At 40.7% G+C, this 21,699-nt stretch overlaps 1 protein-coding gene across 2 annotated transcripts in view; it reads left to right on the top strand.

Annotated features, from left to right (window-relative positions):
- Window positions 1-817: 817 nt before the first annotated feature.
- The window catches only part of Psme4 (proteasome activator subunit 4), a 99,179-nt gene continuing 78,297 nt past the window's right edge, over window positions 818-21,699 (top strand). For both annotated transcript variants that reach the window (XM_090336925.1, XM_090336926.1), the window contains exons 1-3: window positions 818-1,088; window positions 13,123-13,263; window positions 15,212-15,328. In XM_090336925.1, coding sequence (XP_090193051.1) covers window positions 847-1,088; window positions 13,123-13,263; window positions 15,212-15,328 — 500 coding nt within the window. In that variant the 5' untranslated portion in view covers window positions 818-846. The remainder of the gene's footprint in view (window positions 1,089-13,122; window positions 13,264-15,211; window positions 15,329-21,699) is intronic.

A 21,699-nucleotide genomic window follows, 5' to 3' on the forward strand; every position in this document is an offset into this window, starting at 1 on the left:
GAGGGAAGGATTCAGGTGCTCCCCATAAACTTTCCACCTCAAGAGTCTACACTGAGCATCGGACACACACAGGAGAATTCGGCTCATATCAGTTGATTATTCCCTTCTTTGGAATAATGGTGGCGGCGGGGGGGTGGGAGGGGGCTAGATCTCAGAAATGCGTAGGCTTTAAAGCGACAAAATGAAGTACCTAGAAGGAACAAGAGGGACAGGGACAGGCCGTGTAGACTCTTCCTCAAACTCCCGAGGCCTAGAAGCCGCGGCCTGAGCGGAGGTCACGCCAGCTCCTGCTCACCGAGGGGCTGCGACCAGGGCCGCGCGACCCTCGGACGAAGCCGGACAATAGGTTGGAATTCGGCCTCGTGTTTCCGGTGGGGCCGCCTCGCGCCGGGCCGGTGCCGCCGCCGGCCGAGGGGGTGGAGGCTCCAAGCCGGGCTCCACGGCCAGGGAGGCGCGGCCGCCTGAGCTCCCGCCGCCGCCCGGAGCCTCCGCCTCCGCCTCCGCCACCTCCGCCGCCTCCGCCTCCGACCCCAGTCGCCCCGCCCCGGAAGTGACTTGAGACCCATCCGGAACCTCTGGGCCCGGCGGCTGCAGCGTCACCAGCCGAGCCGGTGCGGGGCGGGCAGAGCGGCCGCTGCCAACGAACCGGGGACCGCGCGGGGCCCAGCAGCGCGCCGGCCGGGAGGGAAGAACTCAGCGGTCGGGGCCGCAAGCGAACGGGCCGCCGGCGGCCGCGGGGGGAGGGGGCGGGGGGGAACGACGACGACGCGGAGGAGGCGGAGCCCGGAGCGGGGTGGGGGCCGGGGAGGGCTAGGGTGGGAGGGGGTGGGGGGCGTCCCAGGGCTCATGGAGCTGGCCGAGCGGGCGGGAGGCGGGGAACCCCCGGAGCCCGGCGGGCTGTCCGGGCTGGGCCCGCGGGGCTTCGTCCCCCAGAAGGAGATCGTGTACAACAAGCTGCTGCCCTACGCCGAGCGGCTGGACGCCGAGTCCGACTTGCAACTAGCCCAGATCAAGAGCAACCTGGGCCGGGCCGTGCAGCTCCAAGAGCTGTGGCCGGGGGGCCTCTTCTGGACCAGGAAACTCTCCACGTAAGTGTGCGGGGGTGGGGGTGGGGGGGTCCCGGGACCTCCCGCCCGCCGGGGAGCGGGGGGGCCGCGGCTCCACGAGAGGCCGTCGGGGGGCGGCTCTTTGTTTGGGTCGGCTGGCCGGACCCCGGAGCTGGTCCTGGGCGGCAGCTGTCCGCGAGGCAGTCAGTGGCCGTCGGGGTCGCGACCGAAGCCCGTCAACCACGCAGGCCACTTGGCTCCCCGTCCGCTGCCTCCCAAGCGTCGGGTTGGTTTCTCTCCACCTGCGAGGCTCCGGGGGAGATGGAGAGCCTTTCGGGGGAGCGAGCCTCGGCGGAGCTTTGCTCGTGGGAGAGGCGGGGCAGGGTTTGTCTCCCGACTTCCCTCTCCACTTTGTCTCCCGGCATCGCCTGCCATCCCCGCTTCTTTCTCGGGTCTCGAGTGGACACCTGGGAACTTGGTGAATGGGCAAGGAGGCCTCGCGGGCAGACTGGGGAGAGAGAGAGTGTGTGTGTGTCCCGGCTCTGCGGATTCGGTTGGAAAGATGAGTTTGAATCTGCCCTCAGCGCATTCCTGGGTGGTGGGGGTAGACCGCCGGCGGGGGGAACGTGGTCGTAGATTCTGAGAAAAGTGTGTGTTGCCCCTGTTGTGACATTGCCTTTGGAGAGACCTTCACGGGTGTAAGGAAGAGAGGGAAGAGGAAGCGCGCGGCCGGCCGGCTGGTGGTGGCGGCTTTTCTATTAGTTATCCCGACGGGCAGGGCGGTCGTGTCTGTAGTTTACTCGTCACTTTCAACTTGATTTCTTCTGTGTAAACAAGTTGTAAACTCTAGTGTCACTGACATGCGAGGAAAAACTAGCACGGTGGTGTGTGTAGGTGTGTGTAGACCTTACTTGGTAGATGCACATCTTTACTGTCTCTGAAACTTTTGGGGAAAGAATTTTTGCCATGTCTCAATTTGTTAACTGTATGTCAAATCTGGGAACATTGTACATTCATGCATGTGGTTTCAGATGAGTGAACACAGAAGACACCAGTCACTGTTTACCCAAATCTGCTGAGTGAACTGGGTGATGACTCAGGGTTTTGTAATGTAATAGTCTTTTCTATATTTATATTTCATCGCAAGGTAATTCGTATGTGCCAGTTATGGGGGGGGGGGACTTTGGCAGATTTCTCAACGCTTACAGAGTGGGTGGGAGTAATTACCTTGCTAATTAAAAATAAGCAAAAGTGGAACACTTACCTCGTCCTCTTCAAAGACCCTGAAATGTCAAGGTTAACAGCCGTCCTCTTGGACAAGAATATGAAGAAGTTTGTGGATCTATGGAAAACAAGGAAGTGCTGGGGAACATGCAACGGACAAAATAATGCTTTTAGTCAAACCAGTAGAATGTCTTTTTTGTTGTTTTTGTTTTGTCTTTTTTTATAATCTGTACTAAGGTTGCATTCAAGGCCTCTAACTCTCGCTCTGCTTTTTCACTCACAGTTGGCACCCTGTCACATTAGCCACACCCCCAACTGTTGGAGATTATAGTCTCTTTTGTCTTCGGGCTGACTTGGCTTCAAATTTTGATCCTCAGCTCTCAGCCTCCACAGTAGCTAGGATTACAGATTTGAGCTGCTGTCTAGCAGAATAATATTTTGCAAATGGTTAACACGCTTTTTGTAGGTGAGCCTCACAGGCATTTGTGTAATGTAGGCACAGTGAAAATAAAATGGCTTAGTTTGAGCAGTTCTCTGTTTTAATCACTAGGATTAGATTTGCTAGAGAATGCCATTTGAGGCAACATAAACAGCTTGTGTTAGGGGCACAATATATGGCTACGCCAATGTGTGAAGGCATACCTAGTTTGGATTTATGAACCTAGAATCGTGGCAAATATTCTGAAGTATTTGTTGCTAGTTTGTCAAGTTCTACTAACGATTATTATTTTGGGTTGTTAGGTAAAAATAGCTTTGAAAAAGGAGGGCTAAATTATTCAGTGGAGAATGCTTTGTGTCTAGTAGGACAGGATGGCAGTTAAATGGCTTCCTCTCTGTTTTTACATACATAACTAACATCAGGTGCTGCCAGGTAGAAAGTTATTTTGAAATAATGGTTAGATGCTGCAAACTGACTCTTGGGATTGCTTTGCTCTCTGACATTTTAAACTTGATGACACACATGATCTTGGCTGTGTTTTTTTTCTCTTAAGTGACCTGTTTATAGTTGAACTTGTTTTTTTTTTTTTAAACTGTTACATAAGTTAACATCTAACTAATGCCAAAATATATGATACTGGCCGAATAGGGATCATCATAATTATTTCTTCTTAGAAGAATGGAGGGTAGTAATGGAACTTCTTCCACTAGCTGTAGTCCACTAGGACTATAAATAGGTCCTAAAAAATCAGTATTTTGGGGAATAAAATGAGTATTGGGGTAAATAAGGATGCAAATAATTTTTGTTGTTGTTGTTCTGGTATTCTATGGTTTCATTTATTTTCAGGCTTTGTATAATTTGGTGTGTATTTTTTGGTTGCTGTGCTTTTTCTTTTTTTCTGGGAACTCTGTCCCAGACTGACCTTGAACTTGAGCTCTTCCAGCCAGTGGTTTCATAGTGTTGAAGTTACAAGCATATATCACCATGCCTGCCAGTTTATGTATTTCTACAAGGATTATTTGAGTAGTTTGTAAGATTCTGAAAATAATTTACCTAGGTGAGTGTATTCCTAAAGAAGACAGTAGTGTGAGTGTTATTCAGAGGCACTGGGACAGTATCTTCAGAAGTGTGCATTGTGTTGAAGCTGAGTTCTGATGGGAGCTAATGGGCTCCTTTTTGAGTGTTTACTTCATTTTATTCATTCTGAGACGTGCAGGTCAGCTTAACACTTCTTGATGATTTCCTTACTTTTTTAAAAAGATTTTTATTAACGTTGATTTTTACATCATATTTCAAATGTCATATTTAACAAATAAGTATTCAAGAAGGGAATATATACAATCATTGGCACATAGATTTTAGAACATAATTAAAATTAAGCTGAATCTTTATATGTCACAGATACATATTAGTCTATGTGATAAAACATTATGTCTATAGACTATATAACCCATCATAGATTTTTTATGTTTATGTAGTTTATATCTCCAAGACCATGTCCATAACCTTGGTATTTCCTCACATTTTAAAACTTGGTCCTGCAATACAGTAGAAGTATTCATGTAGACACAGGTTTTGTTTTGTTTTACAACTCAGGGCCTGGGCACTGTCCTTGAGCTTGTTTTGCTCTAGGCTACCTCTCTACCACTTGAGAAAACAGCTCCACACCTGTTTCTCTTTATGTGGTACTGAGGAGTTGAATCCATGGGCTTGGGAATGTGATTTAGTGGTAGTGTGCTTTCCCAGGCCCATGTAGAGACAGTTTTAAGGAAGTACCAAATTATAGAAGTTTAGAGAAAATAGAAGCAAATAAGTGATCTTGGAAAAATGTCAGTAAATATAACCTATTGAGTGGTAGATAATTTGTGTGGTTTATATAGAGAATGAAGGGAGTTGAAAGATAATCTGGAGATTTGATTTTGCTCCTGGATCTTCCTCCTGAGGCAGTGAAGTCTAGATAGAACACGTTAGATAAACAGATTTTGTGGCCTCCTTTACCATCTTGGTCTACCTCTCACCTGTAGATCCTTTGGAGGGAAAACTGTAGACAATTAGTTTTACTAGTCTTTCATACTTAATGTTAGTGGAGTGTTGTACATAAAACAGAAATTTAAGCATAGCATTGGATTCCCTTGGTAGATAGAATCTCACCAATTGTTTCTTTTTTTCTTTCTTTTAAAAGTATTATTGCTATTATTATTATTATTACTACTGTTATTATTGGTCTAGATCCTGAGACTTGAACTCTGGGCCTGGAAGCTGTCTCTGAGCTTTTTGCTCAGTGCTAGCACTCTTTTTTTTTTGGGGGGGGGGGTGCAGTCATGGGGCTTGGACTCTCTGGGCCTGGGTGTTGTCCCTGAGCTCTTCAGCTCAAGGCTACCTCCCTACCCCTGAGCCACTGCCCCAGTTCCCATTTTCTAGTGATTAATTGGAGATGAGAGTTTTATGTTCTTTAGTGCCTGGACTGGCTTTGAACCGTGATCCTCAGATCTCAGCCTCCTGAGTAGCTAGCATTACAGGCCTGAGCCATCACACCAGTTAAGGCTAGCACTCTTATCTACCATTTGAGCAGCAGCTCTGGTTTTTGGGTTTTTTGTTGTTGTTGTTGTTGTTTGTTTGTTTTGTTTTTTGGTGCTTAGTTGGAAATAAGAGTCTCAAGGACTTTCCTGTTTGATTTGGCTTCAAACTTCAATTGTAAGATCTCTTGAGTAGCTAGGATTACTGGTGTGAATCACCAGCCTCCAGAACTGGTTTATCTGTTATTATGTACTCACAATCAAAATAGACTGGAAGTTTCCAAGTCCTGATAAAGCTGATTTTCCGAAAGAAAAAATAAACTGATTTTTTTTTTCTTGGTCACTTCTGGGGCTTGAACACAGGGCCTGGGCCACAGCATTGTGTATGTGGTACCAAGGAAGTGAACCCAGAGGTTATGCATGCTAGGCAAGCACTCTACCACTAGGCTACACTCCTGGCTCAACTAAATGATTTTTTGAAATAGTTTATCTGTTAAAGTTGAATAGTAGTATAATGTATTCTTCACTTCCAATATGAAAAAAATTTAAACTTTTCTTTCTCAGAACAGTTATCAGCAAAATGAGTAGAAAAAACACTGAGTTTGTTTTTCCACTAATTAGTCTGCTGTTGTGTCAGAACCTTTTATTCCACTCGAGGATATGTTTGAATTTTTTTTTTTTTTTGCCAGTTCTGGCTTGAACTCAGGGCCTGAGAACTGTCCTTGTGCTTTCTCAAGGCTAGAGCTCTCCCACTTGAGACATAGCACCATTTCTGGCTTTTTCTGTGTATATGATACTGAGAAATCGGACCCAGGGCTTTGTGCATGCAAGGCAAGCACTCTATTGATAGGCCATGCTCCTGGTCCCTGTGTTTGACTTTAATTCGAATAATCCCCTAATAATCCCCTAGTTTTTTTCTGTAAATTCTTTCATTATGGAAAATAGTGGTCATCTGCAAAAAAGACAGAATATTAATTATAATGTATTTTAAGGAAGTGCCAATCAATGGCCAGGTTTTGCAAAATTAGTGATTTATTTATTTATTTATTTATTTATTTAGGTCAGTCCTGGGGCTTGAACTCAAGGCTTGAGCACTGTCATTGGGCTTTCTCAAGGATAGAGTTGTACTGCTTGAGCCATGGTACCACTTTTCTATGTCTGTGGTACTGAGGAATTGAACCCAGGTCTTCGTGCATACTAGGCGAACACTCTACCACTAGGCCAATCTCCCAGCCCAAAACTTGTGATTTTATTCTGACTTTCTGCTCTATCTGTATCAATTTTGTTTAAGGTTTATTAAAACAATACTTCGGGCCTAAGGTAGTGTGGGCTGGAATCACATTAACAATCATTTTCATTTAATGAAATTTTTCTTCTACTGCCTCTTTAGAGACTTATATTCCCACATTGGGTAATAAATATGATACTAATTTACTTCCATTTAAAAAAATGAAGCTACTGGGGCTGGGAATATGGATTAGTGGTACACTACTTGCCTAGCACAAAGCCCTGGGTTTGATTCCTCAGTATCACATAAACAGAAAAAGGTGGAAGTGGTCCTGTGACTCAAGGGGAAAGGCAGTAGCCTTGAGCTGAAGAGCTCAGGGATAACACCCAGGCCCAGAGTTCAAGTCCCACAACCGACCCAAAAAAAATCCAAACTAGCCAATGAACTATAAATGATACTAGAACTCAGGTTAATACTCAGGTAAATTAAAAAAAAAATGAAGAAAGGATTCAGATAGCTTCTTTGCTTCAATTCCCCCCCCCCAAACACACCCCCAAACAGTCTCACAAACATAGACTTGGCTGACCTCTCCAGTGCTAGAATTACAATTGTGCTCTGTCTTTTCTGTCTTCTTTGTTGTATTTTTTGAATTCAGAACATCGCATTTGCTAGGTCCTATTAGATTTCTACCTTAAAACAATTCAGTGTACTCATTTTCTTAGTCTACACTTTTGTTCATTAGGACACAGCAGACATTCATAGTTCTATACAGTAATATAGAAGAAAGAGTTCTGAATTTATTAAATTAAAAAAAATCATTCTGCCCAGTGTGCTTTAATGCCTTGCATTGAGGCTAGAAAAAGGGCCAATAGAAACCAGTAGATCAGTGCCACTCCACATTTTTAAAAAATTTTTTATTAAAGAATTTATTAACATTGATTTTTACATCATATTTCAAATGACATGTTTAACAAACAAATGTTCATGAAGGGAATTTCTGTATACAATCACTGGCACTTAGTTTTTAGAACATAATCAAAATTAGGCTAAGGGTTTATATATCATAGGCACATATTTATGAAATAAAACATTATGTCTGTAGAGTCATAGGTTTTTATGTCTATGTAGTTATTTTATATTTCCAATACCATGTCCATAACATTGGATATGCAAGTATTGAGTCCTCGCTTTTGTACTGTTTGCATCAGAGGTAGGACTGTAGCCTTGAGCTGAAGAGTTCAGGGTCAGGACCCAGGCCCAGAGTTAAGCACCATGACCCAAACAAAACAAAACAAAAAAGCCCCAATCAAAAAAAAAAAAAAAAAAATTTTCTAATTGTGATGCAAGGGAAATACCCTTTTTTTTTTTTTTTTTTTTTTGCCAGTCCTGGGCTTGAGGTCAGGGCTGAGCACTGTCCTTGGACTTTCTCAAGGATAGAGCTCTACCACTTGAGCCTCAACACTACTTCCGGCTTTTTTCTATGTATGTGGTACCAAGGAATCGAACTTGGGTCTTCATGCATGCTAGGCAAGCACTCTACCACTAGGCCAAACTCCTAGTCTGAGAAATAGCTTTTTGTATTAAATGTGATTCATTTCCAGTTAGACTCCTTTCCTTTCTAATTTAATATCCAAATCTGTTTTTTTTTCCTCTAACCTTTATTGAAAATAAGATCAAAGTTTCCTTTTCTATAAACAGCCAACTGAGAACAAGTTAATAAAAGTGAGCAAACAGCAGCAGTAACAAAAAAAGGTGTACATATGTTGAGAACTCCACTGGAAAGTCCAAGCAAAGCAGCTCTTGCTATAAATGTTCCATTTGGAATCTTGAAGTTGGCTTCCATATTTGGCCAATGTTTAGTTTAGCATTTGCTTCCTTTTAGTATACTCTTATCCCTTGTTCATGTTCTTTTCATCCTTACAATATGCTGTTTTGAAGTCTAACCCTCCACCCTCAACATATAGTAATGATGTATGCATGCATAGATACTAATGTTAGAGTTCTATTTTCTGTTGCTGCTGCTGTTCTGTTTTTTTTTTTTGCCAGTTGCTAGCCTCCTGAGTAATTAGGGCTACAGTTGTGAGCCATTGGTGCTTGGCTAACCCTGACATCATCATCATCATCATCATCATCATCATCATCATTATTATTATTTTTGATGAACTAAAGTCTCAGATGGCCCTTCTAAGAACATACTAACATACTTTTTTTTTTTTTTGAGTGGGTCATGGGGCTTGAACAAAGCCTAGGTGCTGTCCCTGAGTTCTTCAGCTCAAGTCTACCACCCTACTTTTGAGCCAAGCCTCACTTCCCGTTTTAGAGGTTAATTGGAGATAAGAGTCTCTGGTCCTTTTGTGCCTAGGCTGTCTTTGATCCTTGATCCTCACATCTCAGCCTCCTGAGTAGCTAGGATTATAGACGTGAGCCACTGCGCCTAGCTCCAAGAATATAGATTTTAAACAAATAATAATGCCTTGTTCTTAGCTACTCTGGAGGTTGAGGTCTGAGGATTGTAGTTCAAAGTTATCCCAGGCAGCAAAGTCTTGAGAGACTCATCTACAGTGACCCACCAAAAAAATCTAGAAGTAGTAGGGATGGGATGTGACTTAAGTGTAGTGACTTAAGTGCCAGCTTTGAGCAGTAAGGCTCGGGAGCATATTTTTCTTAGGCTAGCTTTGAACTATGATCTTCAGACATCAACTAACTTCCTGAGTCTGAATATCAAGGATTATAGCTGGGAGCCATCAGGCCTTGGATGACTGAGATTTTTTGCATACATTTGTACTTTTTTTTTTTTGGCACGTCCTGGGGTTCAACTCAGGGGCTGAGCACTGTCCTTGGGCTTTCTCAAGGCTAGTGTTCTACCATTTGAGCCACAGTACCACTTCTGGCTTTTTCTGTGTATATAGTACCAAGGAATAGAACCCAGAGGGAGCTTCATGTATGCTACGGAAGCACTCTACTACTAGGCCATGCTCCTGGCCCTGTACTTATTTTTAAAAATTTCATTGTGTTGTCCTGGGCACTAACCCTGAGCATTTTTGCTCAAGGTTAGCTAGCACTCTCCATGTGAACCACAGCTCTACTTAGGGTTTTTTTATGCTTAATTGAAAGTTAGTTTCAGGGATTTTCCTGCTTGAGGTAGCTTTGAACATGGATCCTCAGATGTCAGTCTCCTGAGTAGCTAGGATTACAGTGAGAGCTACCAGTACAGAGCTAAGGTTGACACTTGACTATTGGGAAGACACAAAAGCTTTAAAAGACAGGATCAATTAAGATGTTTTAGGTGACTGGGGGCATGCCTTCCAAGGGGATTATGGGACTTTGATCTCTTTCTTGCCTTTGTTGCAAGTCAACCTTGACTTTGGCACATGTTCCCATCATTATGTAATACTATCCTCCATCATAGATTTCAGAGCAATGGGTCTACCCAGTCATGGGGTAGAACTTAGAGATTTCTCAGGTATTTATATAGTAACAAAAAGCTAACACTGTATTCTAGGAAAACTGCTTGACAGTGTTCAGGAAAGCTAATTAAAGGCCTGTTCAATAACCCAGCAATCACACTGAGTTATGTATACAGTTAGGTGTACACTGAGCTATGTCAAACAAAGACTATTTGGTATGCTTTTTTTGTTCTTGTTGGGGTTTGAAATTGGGGCCTAGAAACTGCTCTTGAACTTCCTTACTCAAGGCTAGCACTCTACCATTTTGAGCCACAGCTGGCTAATTGCAGTCTCACAGACTTCCCTGCCTACATTGACTTCCATTCTCAGTCCTCATATCTCAGCTTCTTGAGAACAGTTTAGGACTACAGGCATGAGCCACCAGCATGCAGCTGTTACATTTCTGTTTATAATTTTAGTCAGTGTGAATAGTTACTTTATTTTGCTTTTTGGAGGCTAAGTATCTTTTGCTGAATAGTGATGTTGCATATTGAATGTTGTTTTTTGAAAAGTACTTGTCTTCCCTCCCTCTTTGGATTTTAATGAGTCCAAGTCTTGTGGCTTGCTGACCTTGAATTTGTTATCTTCCTGTGTCAGCCTCCTGAGAATGAGATTACAATCATATACCAGCACACTGGGCCCTTTGCCTATGTTTTATTTAGTAGTGGGGCTTGAATTCTGGGCCCAGGCGTTGTTCCTGACTCTTCAGATCAAAGCTAGAGCTCTAACCCTTGAGTTTTTTCTGTATATGTGGTACCAAGGAATGGAACCCAGGGCTTCTTGCATGCTAGGCAAGCACTCTACCACTAGGTCCAACTCCCGGCCCCTTACTGGCTTTTTATACGAGTTCTTTTTGTAATTGGAATATGGGTTGTTTGTCACATTATACATATATTTTAAGTATTTGACGACTTTTCATTTTTATGTTGCCATAGTACAAATAAAAGCTTTTAATTTTCATGAAAATCAATTTACTAATTTTTTATGGAAAGTACTTTGCTGTTGGTCCCCCTATAGTGAGAAAAGAACTGCTTTTTGGTTATTGTCAAGATTTTATGGGCAAAGAAGCCTCTTAAACTCAAGGACCATCAGTTCTTTCCCTTTGGGGAGTCCCTCATCTAACCTTTTCCATCTCTTAAAATTTGAATTTTGTGCTGGCTGCTGGTAGTTTACTCCTGTAATCTTACTCGGGTCTGAGATTTGAGGATCTCAGTATTCTCAAATTTTTTTATATTTTTTTATTGTGATTAATAGAAGGGCTACATTATATTCACCAGATAGAAGGTGCATAACTACACAAACATTGATACCCTTTCTCATGACATGGTCCCCATTTCCCTCCCACCAATATCCTCAAATTTTTACATTGTCATCACAAAATCTGGGGGAAAAGAAAAAGATGCTCTTAGTGGACTAATAATTTGTGGCATTTCTTCCTGGAAGGTTGCAAAGCAGTTAGGTACCATAACGTAAGAGGTACCATAACGTAAGAGGTTAAGTGTAAATTTGATTTTTAGCTGTTGGGGAATGCTGAAGATCATATAAGTAACTTAATTTTAATGCTCTGTTTTCTGTGGACTTCAAAGTTGCTTAAGTTTTTAGATGGCAAATAATCTAAGAAAATTTGGGGCAATTACTTTTAACAACTTTTTTTTTTTTTTTGGTCTGTCGTGGGACTTGAACTCTGGGCCTGGGTGTTGTCCCTGAGCTCTTCAGTTCAAGGCTACTTCCCTACCCCTTGAGCCACAGTGCCACTTCCAGTTTTCTAGTGGTTAATTGAAGATAGTTTCACGAACTTCAGTGCCTGGGCTGGCTTTGAACTGTGATCCTCAGATCTCAGCCTCCTGAATGGTAGGTGTGAGCCATTGCGCCCAGCGTTCCAACTTCTTAAATATACTGTGATTAATAATTTTTACATTTTAGGTTTAAAAAAGTTTTAATTATTATTAATGGGTGATTCATGGAGGGGTCACAGCTACATAAGGTAATAAATAAGTACATTTTTTTTAGACACTGTCATCCTTTCTCTTGCGTTCTCCCAGTTTTTCCCTCCTATACCCACTCACAAATTGTCTAGTTTATTTTTGACATAGTATCTAGTGAGTACCACTGTTACATTTGTTCAACCTTTGTCCCTTCTGTGCCCTTTTTACCTTCTCAAAATACATGACCAAAAGCACTCTACCACTTGAGCCACAGTGCTACTTCTGATTTTCTGGTGGTTACTTGGAGATAGTCTCACTGTGGTTAATTGGTGATAGAGTCACACTGACTTCTGTACCCCTGCCCGGCTGGTTTTGAACCGTAATCCTGAGTAGCTAGGATTACAGGCATGAGCCACTGGCACCAGGTCTGTTTACTTTGTGTTGTGGTATGGTGCCTTTAAGCACTTTCAGGAAAACGTTTTAAATTATTTGCTTAATAAAGGAAAGATATAGAGGAGCTCATTATAAGTTACTTATGACAAAAGGCCAGTTAAGACTCTATAATGACATAGTATTTTACTTGAGCATTAAATGCTGATGATAGTTCAGTTGCCATTATGTTGTTTATTACTAAATTACATATTTGTATTCTCTTGACTAAAGTTCACAATGATTCTTTGCTGTATAAGATGAGAATAATAAAAAATTACATGTGAGCCAGGCACTAGTGGCTCAAGCCTATAATCCTAGTTACTCAGGAGGCTGAGATCTGAGGATCATGGTTCAAAGCCAGCTAGGCAGAAAAGTCCCTGAGACTCTTGCCTCTAGGTAACCACCAGAAAACTAGAAGTGGAGCTTGTAGCTCAGAATAGTAGAGCTCTGTCTAACCTTGAGCAAAACAAAATTCAGGGACAGTGCTCAAGTCCTGCATTCAAGCTCCATGACAGCTAAAAAAAATTTTGTGTATGTGCTGGTACTGTGACTCCAACTTAAGGCTTCATGCTCTTCCCCCAGGCACTGAATTCAAGATACTGGAACACACACACACACACGCACGCACGCACGCACGCACGCACGAACTTGCGCGGACGCGAGGAACTCCATAGTGTTTCTCCATTTGTAATTGTGTTATTTTACTTAAGGTTTTTCCATGTTAGTTAAGCATAACAGGATTTCCCTCATTTCTCAGGTTAATCAATCCATTATATTTATCTCTTTACAAACATTTGGATAATACAGCAAAAACAATGAGTATAAAACTATATTTAAAAAAAAAACTTTTCTATTTTTCTGTGCAGGTATATTCGACTTTATGGGAGAAAATTTAGCAAAGAAGATCATGTTCTTTTTATTAAGTTATTGTATGAGCTGGTATCAATTCCCAAACTGGAAATCAGCATGATGCAGGGATTTGCCCGTCTCTTGATCAATTTATTAAAGTAAGTCAATTTTCTGTAATTTCTGTAAGGAAATCTTATTTAAGGTTTTAGGGAATGAGAACCAATTTGGGAACGATCACATGAAACGTCATAAACTTGATTGTATATTTTTATTAAAAGTTTCAGCTGAAAATAAAATTTCAGCTGGATATTTCGGCACATTCAAGGCTATTGCCCTACCTTTGAGACAAGCCTTACTTCAGTTTTCTAGAGGTTAATTGGAGATAAGTCTCAGGTTCTTTTTTGCCAGTGCAGGCTTTGAACCTTAATCCTCAGATCTCAGCCTCCTGAGTAGCTAAGATTACAGGCATAAGCCACTGTGCCTGGCTGCCTTATCTTTTTTTTTTTTTTTTTTTTGCCAGTCTTGGGTTTGGGCTCAGGGCCTGAGCACTGTCCTTAGACCTTCTCAAGGCTAGAGCTCTAACATTTGAGCCTCAGCACTACTTCCGGCTTTTTTCTATGTATGTGGTACCAAGGAATCGAACCTGGGTATTTGTGCATGCTAGGCAAGCACTCTACCAATAGGCCAAACTCCTGGCTCCATGGCTGCCTTATCTTTTATAGCACACAATTAACTGTATGTTGTCAGATTATTTTATGTTTTTTGTATGCCAATTCTTGGCCTTGAACTCAGGGCCTGGGCATTGTCCCTGAGCTTTTGCCCTCAAGTATAGTATCCTACCACTTGAGCCGCATCTCCACTTCTGACTTTTTAGTGACAATTAGAGAAAGGCTCATGGACATTCCTACCCAAGCTCAGCTTCCTGAGTAGCTAGGATTATAGGAATGAACCATGGATTCCTGACGCTGATTGTTTTATTTATGTTAATTATTTCCACCATATACATTATAAGTCCCTGTAGATACAGGTGTCATATTCTTGTCTTAGAAGTAGTGTACAAAGCCGGGCAGTAGTGGCTCACACCTATAATCCTAGTTAATCAGGAGGCTAAGATCTGAGGATCAAGGTTCAAAGCCAGCCTGAGTACAAAAGGACCTGAGACTCTTTAACTCCAGTTAACCTCTAGAAAATGAGAAGTGGGACTTGGCTCAAGGGTAGGGTGGTAGCCTTGAGCTGAAGAGGTCAGGGATATCACCCAGGCTGAGTTCAAGCCCCAAGACCCGCAAAACAAAACAACAAAAAAAGTAGTGTACAAAAAGTATGACATTTATCTTGCAATGGTTACACAAATGTACACGCCCTCTATATTTTTAAAATTTTATTGTTGGGATATTGTATAGAGGGGTTACAGTTATATTCCTTAGGTAGTGGGTGCATTACTTCTCAAACACTGATACTCCTTATCATGTTTTGTCCCTCTTTCCCTCCCCCCACATTTTCCCAATCTCTTTGTTTCCCCCCTTCCCTTCCCTATGTCAAATAAACAAATTGTCAGTCGCAGGGCTTTAACTTAGGGCCTGAGTATTGTCCCTGTGCCATTTTCATTCAAGGCTAGTGCTCTACCACTTGGAGCTATAGCTCCACTTCTAGTTTTCTGGTGCTTAATTGGAAATAAGAGTCTAAATTTACTGCCTGGGCTGGGAGAAACCATGATCTTCAGATCTCAGCCTCCTGAGCAGCTAGAATTACAGGTGTGACACCACTGACACCCAGCTTTTTCTTCCCTTTGTCCCTATTAATTAGAATTCTTTTTTTTTTTTTTTTGTCGGTTGTGGGGCTTGAACTCTGGACCTGGGGGCTGTGGCTGAGCACTCTACCCCTTGAGACAGCACCACTTCCTCGATATTGTCCTGGGCTTGATCTCAGGGCCTGAGCACTATCCTTGGACTTTCTCAAGGCTAGCACTTTACCTGTTGCACCTCAGCCCCACTTCTGGCTTTTTCTATGTATGTGGGATTGAAGAATCGAACCCCGGTCTTCGTGCATGCTAGGCAAGCACTCTACCACTAGACTAACCTCCCAGCGATATTTCTCTTTTTAATTTAGGAAAAAAGAGCTTCTTTCAAGAGATGATTTGGAGTTACCTTGGAGACCACTTTATGACATGGTAGAAAGAATATTATATTCCAAGACAGAGCACCTTGGATTAAATTGGTTTCCTAAGTAAGTGTTTCTGTTAAAGTACTTCTTTGGGGACATGGAGCTTTAAGGGAATTAATCATGATGGAAGAATATTGAGTTGTTTGAATAAGCAAGTAATGACACATTTTAATGTGCTCATTTCTATATAACATGACTCTTAAGACAGTACATTGCCCTCTTGAAACTCTCTGAAGCTACACTTTTCAAAACTTTTCCACCAAGATATCTAACAGCTTGTCGCCAAACAAAGCAAGAGATTTTTTTTTTCTTGAACTTTAATTTCTGTTATTAGTAATAATCCACATTTACTGACCGGGAGTTTGGCCTAGTGGTTGAATGCTTGCCTAGCATGCACAAAGACCTGGGTTCGGTTCCTCGGTACCACATACATAGAAAAAAGCTGGAAGTGGTGCTGAGGCTCAAGTGGTAGAGCTCTAGCCTTGAGAAAATCCAAGGACAGTGCTCAGGCCCTGAGCTCAAGCCCAGGACCGGCAAAAAAAAAATAATAATAATAATCCACATTTACCTCTTTATGAGGTTTTTTTTTGTCGGTTGTGGGGCTTGAACTCTGGGCCTGGCTACTGTCACTGAGCTCTTCAGTTTAAGGCTACCATCCTACCTTTTGAGCCATAGCACCACATCTGGTTTTCTAGTGATTAATTGGAGATGAGTGTCAATGGACTTTAGTGCCTGGGCTGACTTTGAACTGTGATCCTCAGATCTCAACCTCCTGAGTAGCTAGGATTACAGGTATGAGCCACCCTGATCTGTTCTTCATGAACTTTTGACTGAGATGCAGAAGTAAACCACGTTTGGCAGTCTTCAATCATTACGTGTTTTTAATTCTTAAAATACCTCAAGGAAAAGAGCCTTACATATTCTACTGAGGGTATATCCATGTACCAGGAGACATATATAGTTAAAGAAGTATCTTTCAGAGATTGGCTGTTTTGGGGACACAAACTATGCAAATGTATGTTCCTTCATTTATGCCATTTGCTAGTAATGTTTAGAACTAAGTATCTTGCTCATTATTGCCTTTTTGCATATACAGCCTAATTCTTCAAAACCTTTTTATTTTAGTAGGTTTTGGTGTTCTATTTTACATAAACAAAATATACTGTGGTCATTTGCCTTTTTTTTGCCAGTCCTGGGCCTTGAAATCAGGGCCTGAGCGCTGTCCTCGGGCTTTCTCAAGCACTTGAACCATAGCACCATTTCTGGCCTTTTCTATATATATGTATGTGGTACTGAGGAATCGAACCCTGGTCTTCCTGCATGCTAGGCAACCACTCTACCACTAGGCCAAACTCCCGGCCTAGTCAGCCTTTTTATGTTAGTAGTGATTTCAGACTTGATGGTTAAGTATCATTTTTCTTTATTAATGGGATTCTGTCTATATCATAGCAAGTTTGGCTTTTTTGTTTGAATTTTTTTGTTGGGACGGGGTCATGGGGCTTGAGTATTGGGCCTGGGCTGAACTATGATCCTAAGATCTCAGCCTCTGAGTAGCCAGGATTACAGGTGTGACTGTGCCTGGTTTTGTTTTATGTTTTGTTCTTAAATTGTTATACGAAGGGATTTCAACAGTGCACTATAATGAACAGTGTCACCTCTTCTCATTTCATTCTCACCTATGTATATACAATGTACACATACATACATTGAGTATTGTGACTGTAATTGCCCAATATTCCTCTCTTCATCCGTTCTGTTCCCCTTTCCCCCACCCCCTACAAGTTTGGCCTAAAAATGCTTCTATTAAATATGTGATTAAGGTTTAGTTTTAGTCATTTCTTTCCAATTTTAAGCTTGTTTCCTCATTGTCTAGTCATTTACCATATACTTATGTATTGAAGAGGATTGCTTCTAGATCAAATGTGATCTCCCAAAGAATGTTATTTTTTTTAATTTTGTTAATGTTATTATGTAGTTTAGCAATCAGTGTGGGTTTTTTCCCATAGAATTTTAGAAAATGACTAAAAATGGTATATTTTAAAAGATTTTCAGGTCAGGGGCCAGAAGTTTAGCCTAGTGGTGGAGTGTTTGCCTAGCATGCACAGAGACCTAGGTTCAATTCCTCGGTACTACATACATAGAAAAAAATCAGAAATGGTGCTCCTCAGTACTACATACATAGAAAAGAGTCAGAAATGGTGCTGTGGCTGAAGTGGTAAAGTTCTAGCCTTGAGAAAGCCCAAGGACAGCGCCTAGGCCCTGAGTTCAAGACCCAGGACTGGCAAAAAAAAAAAAAAATCAGATCAGTAACAAGTAAATAGTGAAATGGTATAAATGGAAAACATTAGGAAAACAGCTATAGGTGATCCTGAACTAATTGTTCACAAGTACAATAGTTAGTAGTCTTTTCCTGAAGGTATCATGTGTTTAAAACAATGAGACTCATTTCAGTTATAAAAACATTAAAATTCATGAAATTGAATGATTTAGTTGCAAATATACTTTACAAATGTTTAAGAAAGCACAACAATTTAATATGAGAGCATTGTGTTAAGATTTCTTTTTATAATTTCTTCCATAAGAAGCATAGCTTGGATTGAACTGAGTTTTTAAATATGTACCCAAGAAATATATGATTTGTTTCACCATTTCATAGGTTCCTGAGGTCTTTGAGCTGTGTTCAAGTTTCTTAAATTGTTCTGATGTTTTTGACTGCTTGTGAAAGCTGTTGATAAGTGCAGGGTGATGGGGGGCAGTTTCTTCAGTGTTGTCCTATTCAATGAGGTGTTTGTTTTTAATTAAAATTTTGTCAGTTGTAAGGCTTTAACTCAGGGCCTTGTGCTATCCCTAAGCTTTTTTCCCTCAAGGCTAGCACTCAACTACTTTGAGCCACAGCATCACTTCTAGTTTTCTGGTAGTTAATTGGATAAAAAGAGTCTCAGGTATTTTACTGCCCCTGCTGGCTTGGAAACACGATCCTCAGATCTCAGCCTCCTGAATAGGTAGGATTTAGGCAAGAGCTACTGCCTAGCTTCAATGAGGTTTTTGTTTTCGGATATTTTACTACCAAACTTTGTGTATACAGTTGCTATACAGAATCCAGCAACTTTTATAAAAGCTCATGTAATCAATAATAAATATGTTTCTTTTCAGTGATACCACTGTTTGCCCTGGAAATTTTCTGTTAGTGCTCTGTTAGTGCTTATGACATTCTAGCCCTGAATCATGATAGCATGTCTTTTTCTGAAGTAATACATTGTCCTTACTCTGGTTTAAATCATTGACTCTTCTCTGATTAAATTCATTTTGCATTTTTTTTTTTTGCCAGTCCTGAGTTCAAACTCAGGGCCTGGGCATTGTCCTTGGACATTTTTTGCTCAAGGTTAGTGCTTTGTCACTTGAGCCATAGTGCCATTTCTGGCCTTTTCTGTATATGTGGTAGCAAGGAATTGAACCCAGGACTTTGTGCATGCTAGGCAAGCACTCTACCACTAGGTCATACTCCTGGCCCTCATTTTGTATTTTGTAATTAACTATTCTGAAATGAAATTTACAAAACTGTAACCAGTTTTGGTCTAGCTCATTGTGGAATATATATTCAGCATGTATACTTAGCATGTATGTGGTAACCAGGTTGGGTCTAGCTCACTGTGAAGTGTATACTTAGCATGTGTATGGTTCAGTCCCCAACACCAAAACCAACCAACCAAACCAAATGAACTGAACAAATAAAGACATACACTATTATGTGTGTGTGTTATAATAATACCTGTGTATAGCAACTCTACTTAGTGACAAACTATAGAAATGCTTTAACCTAACAAGACACTGTAATCCTAGCTATTCAAAGTATACTTTGAAGTATAGCAGTTTTGAGGCTAGCCCAGGCAGAAAAATTCAGTATACTGTATGTCCAAAATAATCAGCAATAAGCAGGGCTACAGGTGTACCACTTCAGGAGAAAGAACCCCAACTGAATAAATCTTGAGTTCAGACTTTACTACCTACACCCCTCAAAAAAAAAATCTTTTAGAAGAGAAATAATAGTACTTTATTATAAAATAACAAATTTCAAACACACAGATATCATTACACTAAAAAATAGAGGATTTAGATGTGTCTAATATGAATCTGTTAGGTTTAAAATAAAACGGATAAAAACTTTAAGCTGGGCACTGGTGGCTCACACCTGTAGTCATAGCTACTTAGGAGGCTGAGATCTGAGGATCACAGTTCAAAGTCAGCCTGGGCGTGAAAGTCCATATACCTTTTTTTTTTTTTCTAGTCTTGGGGACTGAACTCAGGGCTTGAGCACTGTCCTTGGGCTTTCCTCAAGGCTAGATAAAGTTCTAACACTTGAGCCACAGCACCACTTCTGGCTTTTTCTGTGTGTGTGGTACCAAGGAATCAAACCCAGGCTTCATGCGTGCTAGGCAAGCACTCTATCTCTAGGCCATGCTCCCGGCCTCCATGAAGCATTTTCAATAAATTCTTTCGTTTCCTAATTGACAATATCAAATTAGTTTTCACTTATAGTTAGTGCACAGGGATATTTTTTGGGCAAACCCAAGTATAGCAGTGTTTTGGAATTGTCATTGGTAGTGCGATTTTTCACAAATGTGTTAACTAGGTAAAATATACAGTTATCTTATATGCAAGTAGTATTCCTAGAAGGGCAACATTGTAATATTAAGCAAAAATATGTTTAAAGCAGTTAACTTTCAGATTTAGATTTTTTAATTAGTCAACTACAGTAGAACATTTGAGTCTTACCAGCTTGTTATTTAGGGCTAGTTTATGAATTGCAGGATATCTAACCTGACTGTTGACCACTAAAGTCAATTGAGTTCCCCCAGTTGTTACTTTTTGTCTGATGGACACGGTCACTGAGCCACACTGAGGACCCAGTTATTTCCAGGTGCTTCAAACCTCACCATCCCTCAGCCACCCTCCATAGGCTGTTTCTATAAGGAAAAAGAATTTGTCTGCTATTCAAATTTTTCACTCTTCAGATCTCTTTTGCTTATGTAAGTAAGGGTAATGACCTGCTTCCTGCTCAACCAGAGGATTATAGCCATATAAGTATTGCAACAGGGAAATAGCAGGAAGACCCTTACTACTTTCCAAGGGATCACTGATAATTGTGATAAAAAGAGAAAAAGAAGAGGAACAAATGGAGGTGCTAATTAAGCGTTTAGATTATGGAGAAGTATTTCAGGTACAGAGTGACCAGAACAAGAACACATGTCATTTCCCAATAGAGACTAGACTAGCTAAACCATTAGGATCATGAGTTTCAAGTACTTGTGGCTTACTGAAATGTCAATGAGGATTTTCTTGCAGTGAGTAGAATTTCCCTTTTGTCCCACAAAGTTTACTAGGCACTGCTCACTCAGGCCTGTACTCCTAATTACCCAGGAGACTGAGACCTGAGGATTTTCTGTTCAAAGCCTGCCCTGTTAGGGTCAAAAATCAATAAGACTTTTTTTTTTTTATCAATAAGACTTTTATATGAAGTTAACTAACCAAAAGCCAGAAATTAACAAAGTTCATGCACATTAGTAATGGAGATATTATACTTTATTATAAAAATGATCTTAACCTTAATTTTGAATGAAATGACTATTGAAAATGACTGCTCATTTAACTGAAAATTATTACAGGTTTTGAAAAACTAGTTGGAGAATATTTGATTGAGTAATAGCGTATTTGTTGATTCAGAGAAAAAAACCCTTCTCCATAAAGTGGTTGGCACAAGCTTACATTAAATTATGAAGATTTAAGTTAGATAATTTTTTAAATGTGCCATTGTTACAGTTTTCTCTCATTTATAAAAAACACATGATTGTTTAAAATCCCATTTACAGTTGTAGCTGTAAGTACATGGTGATGAACAGTCTTGACTATATCATTTACTGTATATTTTTGGAATTTAGAAGTGAATATTGTCCTGATATATAAAACTAAGATGGAAGGCATAAACCTCAGAATTTGTATAGCTCACTATCAGTCACTGGAGGATAAGACCATTGACTTTCCTAGATCTTTTCAACACATCTGTCATGTATTAGTGTCTTTGTAAGGAAAGTGAGATTCAGAGAGCCAAATTCACACAGACACAGACTCATTGGTAAAAACTGGAACAAAAGCTAATTCTAAACAACAAAATTAGGACAAGAACTCTTTCTGTCCTTTATAATGAGGTAGCAGTTGAAGAGGAACTTCTCAGTTAATTTGAGGCAATAGAAGCAATGTTAAAGCAAAATAAGCACAAAATTTTAAATTATTGATTTTCAAAGTAAAATTTATTTTGGTTAAATATGTTATTAATAATAATAGACACTTATTGTGCTTAATACTGGTCTGCCTAAAGGCTTCCAATATATCATCTCATTTAATCTTTATAACAACTTGATGAGGTAGGTATTATAGCT

Source organism: Megascapheus bottae, chromosome 7 (genome assembly GCF_031878675.1).
Source record: "Megascapheus bottae isolate mThoBot1 chromosome 7, mThoBot2.hap1, whole genome shotgun sequence".
Classification (NCBI taxonomy): Eukaryota; Metazoa; Chordata; class Mammalia; order Rodentia; family Geomyidae; genus Megascapheus; species Megascapheus bottae.